At 44.7% G+C, this 8,330-nt stretch overlaps 3 protein-coding genes across 3 annotated transcripts; 2 read left to right on the top strand and 1 right to left on the bottom strand.

The window, feature by feature from the left end:
* The first annotated feature begins 81 nt into the window (after window positions 1-81).
* Window positions 82-558, top strand: LOC107282695 (histone H4). The gene has a single exon (XM_015810510.1). The coding sequence runs from the start codon at window positions 82-84 to the stop codon at window positions 391-393; it is 312 nt and encodes a 103-aa protein (XP_015665996.1). The 3' UTR covers window positions 394-558.
* Window positions 559-3,473: 2,915 nt separating this feature from the next.
* Window positions 3,474-6,604, top strand: LOC107282692 (histone H3-like). The gene is made up of 2 exons (XM_015810506.1): window positions 3,474-3,759; window positions 6,135-6,604. The coding sequence occupies exons 1-2, from the start codon at window positions 3,474-3,476 to the stop codon at window positions 6,602-6,604; spliced, it is 756 nt and encodes a 251-aa protein (XP_015665992.1).
* A 671-nt stretch (window positions 6,605-7,275) lies between these two features.
* LOC107282694 (histone H1.10-like) lies at window positions 7,276-7,929 on the bottom strand. The gene has a single exon (XM_015810509.1). The coding sequence runs from the start codon at window positions 7,927-7,929 to the stop codon at window positions 7,276-7,278; it is 654 nt and encodes a 217-aa protein (XP_015665995.1).
* Window positions 7,930-8,330: the final 401 nt, after the last annotated feature.

Raw genomic sequence — 8,330 nt, forward strand, 5'->3', positions numbered from 1 at the left:
CTATATAAACGTTTGCTCTTGCAGTCGCTCGTCACATTTTTCTCCGTTTTGCTGAGAGATCTGTGCTAGTCGTTTTTGGTCATGTCTGGTCGTGGAAAAGGCGGGAAGGGTCTCGGGAAAGGAGGCGCCAAGAGGCACCGGAAAGTGCTCCGCGATAACATCCAAGGCATCACCAAGCCTGCTATACGCCGTCTGGCTCGCCGTGGAGGTGTGAAACGTATTTCGGGCTTGATTTACGAAGAGACTCGCGGCGTACTGAAGGTCTTTTTGGAGAACGTTATTCGAGATGCTGTGACCTACACCGAGCACGCGAAGCGAAAGACTGTAACTGCTATGGATGTCGTTTATGCCTTGAAACGCCAAGGTCGTACTCTGTACGGTTTTGGTGGATAAGTTTATAGAATTCATCTTTATTTGTTGATCTAAAAGGCCCTTATCAGGGCCACCCACACATTCCTAAAAAGAGCTGTGTTCGCTTGTGAATGCAAGTGTAAATGTTGAATATGTTCGCTTGTGGGTGTAAATTACATGTAAAACTATTGGAAGGAACACTAGGAGAAGAGAAATCTGGTGTTGGGAAACTCCTTCAGTGGAACATTGTAATCTTTAAAAAAAATTGATACAAGCTCTTTGAAAGAAAGTGGCACCATGTGAAACTGTTAAAATGTAAATGTTTGGTCCATTCATGTATCTCGTTTAAGAAAACAAAGTAGCTCCTTTAAAAATTAACCCAAGAAACTAACAACAAAAGGCTTTATTCAAGAGCTGGCTGCTGGCCTGCAACTCTGAAGAGAAACATGAATTGGGGGGAGGGGCTGTTTATGCTGGTTGTCATTTCACACCGTCTTTTCAATAGCCTTTCCCCCCCCCCCCCTTTATTTCTGACATTGAAAGTAATTGCTCTCATATTTTCTCCTGTCTCACTCACCCCCCCTCCCCTTTACACTGCTAATAGAGAAAAAGTGGAAGGATCTATTGAACACGTTGGGATGTTCTGCCAGTCGCAATGCAGCCTGGGATGTTTCAATTCATGGCAGAATGGTGACACACGATTTCTATTGTTCTTTCTCCCACTTCTTGATTATGAATCCGAAGGTTAAGCTTGATGGGAAACCTGTCTAAAGTGGCCAAAAGGTTTTATAAATGAGCATATTCACCTCACCTATCAACTCAGGATTTGATTAGCTATGATTTACCCAATAAATTATAATTTTATGAGCTGGTACAATATGCTTTTAGTTAACTGAGCTACTTTCCTTAATTAAAACATCTGTGTTGCAGATCCTATGTGTAGGCTAATAATGGTAGTCAATTTTACAAAAAGTACATTTTAGCCTAGCAACTCCAGAATCATGTGCAACTCGTTTTTGGTTAATAAGGTAAATTAAACCCGGTTACTTTGTGCAAAAAGTTTTAAATAACTTGGTAATTAAGCAGCTTAAACTGCTCCACATAGAATTCTGGTTTATGCTTTTATAGAATCCTGGAATGCCAGTAAAACTTTTCAGAAATTACACCCAAATGAAGCAAAACATGACTGAGAAGGAAAGCTTATATGCATACTCAGGAGCTCAGCAGAACCAGGCTTTGTTAGAATTTGAATTGGATACCACCAGTTAATTCCAGAACTGTAGAGAACAAAGGCTAGATTGGGAAGTTGAAAACATGTCTTGGAAGATGGAAAACCACATTCACCCTGCCAAGAATTTAATTTTTTTTTAATCCTCCCTCTCCCTTTTTATTTTGGAAATACAGGTAGTCCTCGACTTGCAACCATTCATTTAGTGACCATCTGAAGTTACAATGGCACTGAAAAAAGTGACCAGTTTTCACATTTATGACTGTTGCAGCATCCCCATGGTCACATGATCAAAACTTGGATGCTTGGCAACTGGTTCCTATTTATGATGGTTGCAGGGCCCCTGGGTCACGTGATCCCCTTTTCTTGACTTTCTGATAAGCAAAGTTAATGGGGAAGCCAGATTCACTTAACCTTTTTACAAACTTAACAACTGTGGCAAGAAAGCTCATAAAATGGTCACTGGAAAGCTGTCTCGCTTAGCAACAGAAATTCTGGATTCAATTGTAGTCATAAGTCAAGGACTATCTGTGACTCAAGGCAGTGAATATGCATAACACTCCTTCCTCCTCCTATTTTTTCCACAACAACAAACCTGTGAGGTGGGTTGGGTTGAGAGGGGGTGAATGGCCCAAAGTCACCCAGCTGGTTTTCATGTCTAAGGCGGGACTGGAAGTCCCAGACTCCTAGTTTCTAGGTCAGTACCTTAACCATTACACCAAATTATATCCATTCTTTAAGTATATCTTTCCCTTTCTATTAAACAGAATTCACTTCTGTATTAGTATAGGTGTCAAACAATTTTCTCAAAGTAGTAAGCTTGGGTTTCTTAAGGAATAAGTGAAGAATTATGAGCCCAAGAGACAGTTGATTAGTACAGAAATAGATGCCTTTTAAATTAAAACTCTCCCAGGACCCTTGCTTTGGGTATAGAACAGAGGTGTTTGCTGGGTATGATCCGAACAGTCATGATATCAGTCAAAACAAATGAAATCAAAGCTTAGCCTATTTATTTATGTGTATTGCCATCTTGATTTCTTTTACCACGTCCTTTTATTGTGATTGGAACTCATGGAGGATGAAATCCAAAGTATCTTAAGGTAAGCAAATAGCCTGCCTGCCTCTTTGATCAATCCTGGGTCAATCTTGGAAGATTTCTAAAAGGAAAAAAAAATCCATTCAATATTCTAAAAATGGATATTACTTTCAATCCATTTGTGGGATGAAAGTTGCAAAAGATGATTACCAGTAATATTATTTTTCTTGCTCCCTTTCAATCATGTCTCCAGAGAAAATGAGGGGAAGCCAAAGAGAAAACCTTTAGTAAACTGCACAAAAGGCAACTTAGTTGCAAGAATGAAGCAATACATACAAGGCATTTGCTTTGTTTGTTTTCTTTTCACCCTTGCCTTACATTCTTGGAATTGTCTCACAAAACAGCTGGAAAATAAATGCCTTTTTGAAGCAATCAGGAACAAATATTTCAGTAGACGTTTCAAAACGTTATTCCCAGTAGATTTAAAAACAAACAAACAGTTACCCCTTTATTCAGTTTTAAATTTTATAACAATGCATGTTCAATAGATAAATTATGAGAGGCTTGAGACCATGTACATACCGCAGTTAAATTAGACTCGCCACATAATTATTTTATAAAAAATGGGCGCCAAAATCGTGCCTAGCTTTGAATTCTATTTACTGTATTCTGATTGGACAGTTTAATTCGGTATTAGTCATTCATTGGACAAAGGAACAATAAGGTTCGTTTTAAAAAAAAAAATCTTTCCCGCTGTTTTCATTCTGGTCGGTCTCTACGCAATATAAGCTGAGAGATTCGTGCGCTGAACAGCATTTCTTTTCCCGCAAGTGAGGTGTTCGGTGCTTGAGAAGAAACATGTCTGGACGTGGAAAAGGCGGAAAAGGGCTCGGAAAAGGGGGCGCGAAGAGACATCGGAAAGTGCTCCGCGATAACATCCAAGGCATTACCAAGCCTGCTATTCGTCGTTTGGCTCGCCGTGGGGGAGTAAAGCGTATTTCTGGCTTGATTTACGAAGAAACTCGGGGCGTGCTGAAGGTGTTTCTGGAAAACGTTATTCGTGATGCCGTGACCTACACCGAGCATGCAAAACGAAAGACCGTGACTGCGATGGACGTCGTTTATGCCCTGAAACGCCAAGGTCGCACTCTCTATGGCTTCGGAGGCTAAAAAGTTGAATTAACAGTACAAAACTCAAAGGCCCTTTTCAGGGCCACCAAATCTTTCAGAAAAAGAGTTTGAGTTGCTTTTTGATTTTGTAACCAGAATTTTGGTATAAACATTTAAATCTTATACAGTGGTGTGAGTGTGTGCTTGCTACCAATTTTCAGGAACTGCCTGCAGGCATTTAAGATTTTCTGAAATAGATTACTTTTTTTCTCTCAATATATACTGCTCAAAAAAAATAAAGGGAACATTTTACCATGGAACTGAAGGGGTTTGCGTTCCCTTTATTTTTGTGAGCAGTATACTTGTGAGAAACTGATGCCCCAGGTCACCCTGCTGCTTGAGGGCAGGGTTCATGATTTCTGGCTTTGTACCCTGGAGTTTCAATCCATATATCAAATAGGCTCCTTACTATTGCTAACATGAAAATATTCATAGCATTGCAGCATTTTAATTCTAAGAACAAATTTTACATTTGTGTAAGTAACAAGACAAAGCACTATGATGTCAAATAAGTGATATTTTGAAAAAGGATATTTCTAACTAGTATAACAGTCTTATATTCAAACATTCTGTTGAATTCAATGGGAATTAGTCTGGAATAAAAACTGCAGCCCTAATGTAGTGGATCTAATTTGGAAAATGCTTTAAAAAGTCAATTCTGTCTCTTAAAGCTGAACAGTAACAATTCAAAGGATTTCTTTGCCTTTTGTTAATTTATGTGGATTGAAGAGTTTGGATTTTGCCTTCACTGGATGACTGATGAAAACGGGGGGGGGGGGGGGAGTAGTCCCAGTCTTTAAAATGTGTGTTGGTAGATTTACATTACAAATGGATGCCAGTTCTGCTCCAGAACCAAGTAAGGAATCCTCCTCTTCCTTTGAGAATTACAGTATCGACCTCCTGAGTTTTTGTTATGGCTTTTTACTATCCCATTTTGATGAGTGTGGAAGAATATTATAGCTTGTTTAAGCTTTTCTCTTACTGTAATTTGACTGGTGTAGGGCTCATACTTCTCTCCAGGACTAGATTCACCTTTAATCTCTATTTTTATCTGGTTTCTTTGGACTGTTTTTGCAGCAAGGATTTAATAGTTAATTCTTTTAGTGCATTGTTTAAACCCTCACTGCAATAACATCTTGCTTTCTAAAGAGCCATTCTGGTAATAACATTTAAATCTACTATATAAATAGCTAATCCTTCCTCCACATGGCAGAAAAGGCAAAAGTCTGGCCATCTTTCTCCAATCTCCATCACCAAATCTACCAGAATTGGAAGTGAAATTGAAATCCAACATATCCGAAAGGAACTAGACTGGGGAAATTGTGCATGTGCTTGTACATGAAACGTTTTGTAATTTATGTTTGTAAACTGTTAAATATCCCTATTTTCAATCTGGGCCAAAATCAGCCATGGAGTATTCAGGAACAAGGCATCTTTTGCTGACATTTGCTGAGTACAAAGAAAGAAAGATTACTAAATAGTCTACCAGTTCTGATTAGAAAATCAATTGTGATTAGGAAATCAGACACGGCAATTTGGAGATGTGTTGCAGTTAATAAACCTCTAATTTGACCCACTTCCCATATTTTTGAATACAATCTATATGGGGGAAAGAAATGTCACGTTTTAAGAAAGTGGCATTAGATTGCAGTCTTAGCGGAAAGAAATTTGAATAAAACTTTGTGTAATATACTGAGTTACTGTGCTTAGGATTTCACAATAGAAAGCAGAGAATACAGAATAATAGGGACCTTGGATTTCAACCCCCTGCTTGAGCAGGAGACTTTTCCAGACATACGGCTGTCCAGTCTCTTCTTTAAAACCTCCAGTGATGGAACACTCACAGTTTCTGAAAGTCATTCTTCTGATTAATTGTTCTCACTGCAGGAAATTTCTCCTTAGTTCTAGGCTGGATCTCTTTTTGATAAGTTCCCATCTGTTACTTCTTGTCCTGGACACAGTATTCCAAATATGGTCTTACCAAAGCTTTACTAATACACAGTTCGTTCCATTACTGCTAATAAATTACTGAATGGAATAAATTCTAATGGCTGCAATTACATTTTTTTGTAAAGTACTGGACAGACTACAAGATGTATTATCTCTAGTATATTGCATGGATGGAGAAGTCATCTCTTAGTATCGATAAACGCGGGCGAGGGGGAGGCAGGATGCTTCGAGTCAATTAAAATCACAGAATAGCGATTGGCTGCGGCAGGAGGAAAAGAGACCAATCAGAGTTGTGCTGTTATTGTCCAATCACGGCAGAGCCCGGGAAATTCAAACAGGGTTAACGACTTCACTCTCAGCCAATAAGACGAAGGGACGCTGCCTATAAATACCCACCAGCTCGGCCGCCAAATTCATTCATCCGAACTTTTAGCGAGTGGATTTTCCTTGTTTGGAGGATGGCCAGAACTAAGCAGACGGCTCGTAAGTCCACCGGTGGCAAAGCGCCAAGGAAGCAGCTTGCTACTAAAGCAGCTCGCAAAAGCGCTCCCGCCACCGGAGGCGTGAAAAAACCTCACCGTTACCGTCCTGGCACGGTGGCTCTCCGAGAGATCCGGCGCTACCAAAAGTCCACCGAGCTGTTGATTCGTAAACTCCCTTTTCAGCGCTTGGTGCGTGAAATTGCTCAGGACTTCAAGACCGACCTGCGTTTCCAGAGCTCGGCCGTGATGGCCCTTCAGGAGGCCAGCGAGGCTTATTTGGTGGGTCTATTTGAAGATACTAATCTCTGCGCCATCCACGCCAAGCGAGTCACCATCATGCCCAAAGACATCCAGTTGGCTCGCCGTATCCGCGGCGAGAGAGCTTAAAAAATCTTTCACCTCACTCGGAGACTTCGTTATATACCCCAAAGGCTCTTTTAAGAGCCACCTACGCTTTCACTTTAAAAGAGCCTGGTCATGTGTACTATTTCGACTCCTGGCATCCATCCATTTATACGTTAAAGTCCCTGCAGCTATTACCGCGGTGTCAGGAGCACCGAGGCGCTTTAGGATAGAGAATTGGCTGGTGACGTTATACCGGTACACGGCGGACGCCCATGTCCCAGTTATCTACTCGCGATCTGTCACGGGAGCTCACCGTCCCGCGCGTCTAATATAAACGAGTCTGCCGATCGCCAGCCCAGCTTCCCAACCTCGTGGGCCACCGCACCATGTTCGGCGGTTGCCTTTCCTAAGTGACTGGCTGAAGGTTGGGCGAACTCAAGTCTCCTATTTCTAACCTCGTCTTAAATTCACTACCCTTGTGGCGCTCTCTCATTGCCCCCACCCTCAGCGAACGATCTGGGGGACAATTAGGACAGGGAAAGCCTGAAAACGAAAACGTTATATACGGTTGTACGAGGGAGGTGCTTGACTGAGGGTTAGCATCATGTCATGTCATTTTTTTCCCAGGGTGTCAAATGAGGTCAGCCCTTTTCAAAAGAAAAAGTGGGTGGCTCTTAAAAGAGCCTTTGGGATCGAAAGTCAAAGAAGCATCTTTACTTCTTCTTGGCCGCCCCCTTCTTGGGCTTGGCCACCTTCGCTTTCGGAGTCTTGGGTTTAGCCGCTTTCGTCTTGGCTTTGGCGGGGCTTTTAACCGCCTTTTTGGGTTTGGCGGGCTTGGCCTTCTTGGGGCTCTTGGCCGCCTTCTTGGCCCCCGCGGCCGGCTTCTTGACGGCCTTCTTGGGGCTCTTCTTGGCGGCGGGCTTCTTGAGCGCCTTCTTGGCGGCGGCGGCGGCCGGCTTCTTGGCGGCGGGCTTCTTGCTCTTGACGGCCGGCTTCTTCTTGGCCGGCGCCTTGTCCTTGCCTTCCTGCTGCTTCTTGTTGAGCTTGAAGGAGCCCGAGGCGCCCGTGCCCTTGGTCTGCACCAGCGTGCCTTTGCCCACCAGGCTCTTCAGCCCCAGCTTGATGCGGCTGTTGTTCTTCTCCACGTCGTAGCCGGCCGCCGCCAGGGCCTTCTTGAGCGCCGCCAGGGACACCCCGTTGCGCTCCTTCGAGGCGGCCACCGCCTTGGTCAGCAGCTCGGTGACGCTGGGCCCCGCAGCCTTGCGCGGCTTGGCGGCGGCGACCGCGGGCTTCTTGGCCTTCTTGGCTGCCGGCGCCTTGGCTGCCGGCGCAGCGGCCGCGGGGGCTTCGGGCGCCGTCTCGGACATGGCCTCCTCGGGGTCTCGCGGCTTCCTTGCGTCGGGCGGGCGGGCGGCGGGGCGGGCGGGCGCAGAGTCTCCGGGAGCCGAAAAGTAAAGTCTGAAGTGAGGCGAAGGAGCTGCCTGCTATTTATAGGGGCGGAGCTGCGCCCTGATTGGTGCGTTCGCGGGCGCCGCTCTTCGCCAGCCAGACGCGGCTCCGGCGGCTGCAACTTTTGTGTTTCTTGGGTGCCCCGAAAGCGTCCCCCGAGTCGCGCCTGGGTGGCGGGGCGCGCCCGGGGCCGGTGGAAGCGGGGCGGGGGGAGCCGGCCTTTGGGGCGGGGGCGGCGCCCGGCCGAGGCGAGGCGGCGGGCGGGAGAAAACCGGGCCGAAGCGGAGCGGCTTTCTCCTCCGCGCATCTCCGGCGAGGA

This window comes from Protobothrops mucrosquamatus, unplaced genomic scaffold (assembly GCF_001527695.2).
Source record: "Protobothrops mucrosquamatus isolate PMUCROS unplaced genomic scaffold, P.Mucros_1.0 scaffold11, whole genome shotgun sequence".
In the NCBI taxonomy this organism is placed as follows: domain Eukaryota; kingdom Metazoa; phylum Chordata; class Lepidosauria; order Squamata; family Viperidae; genus Protobothrops; species Protobothrops mucrosquamatus.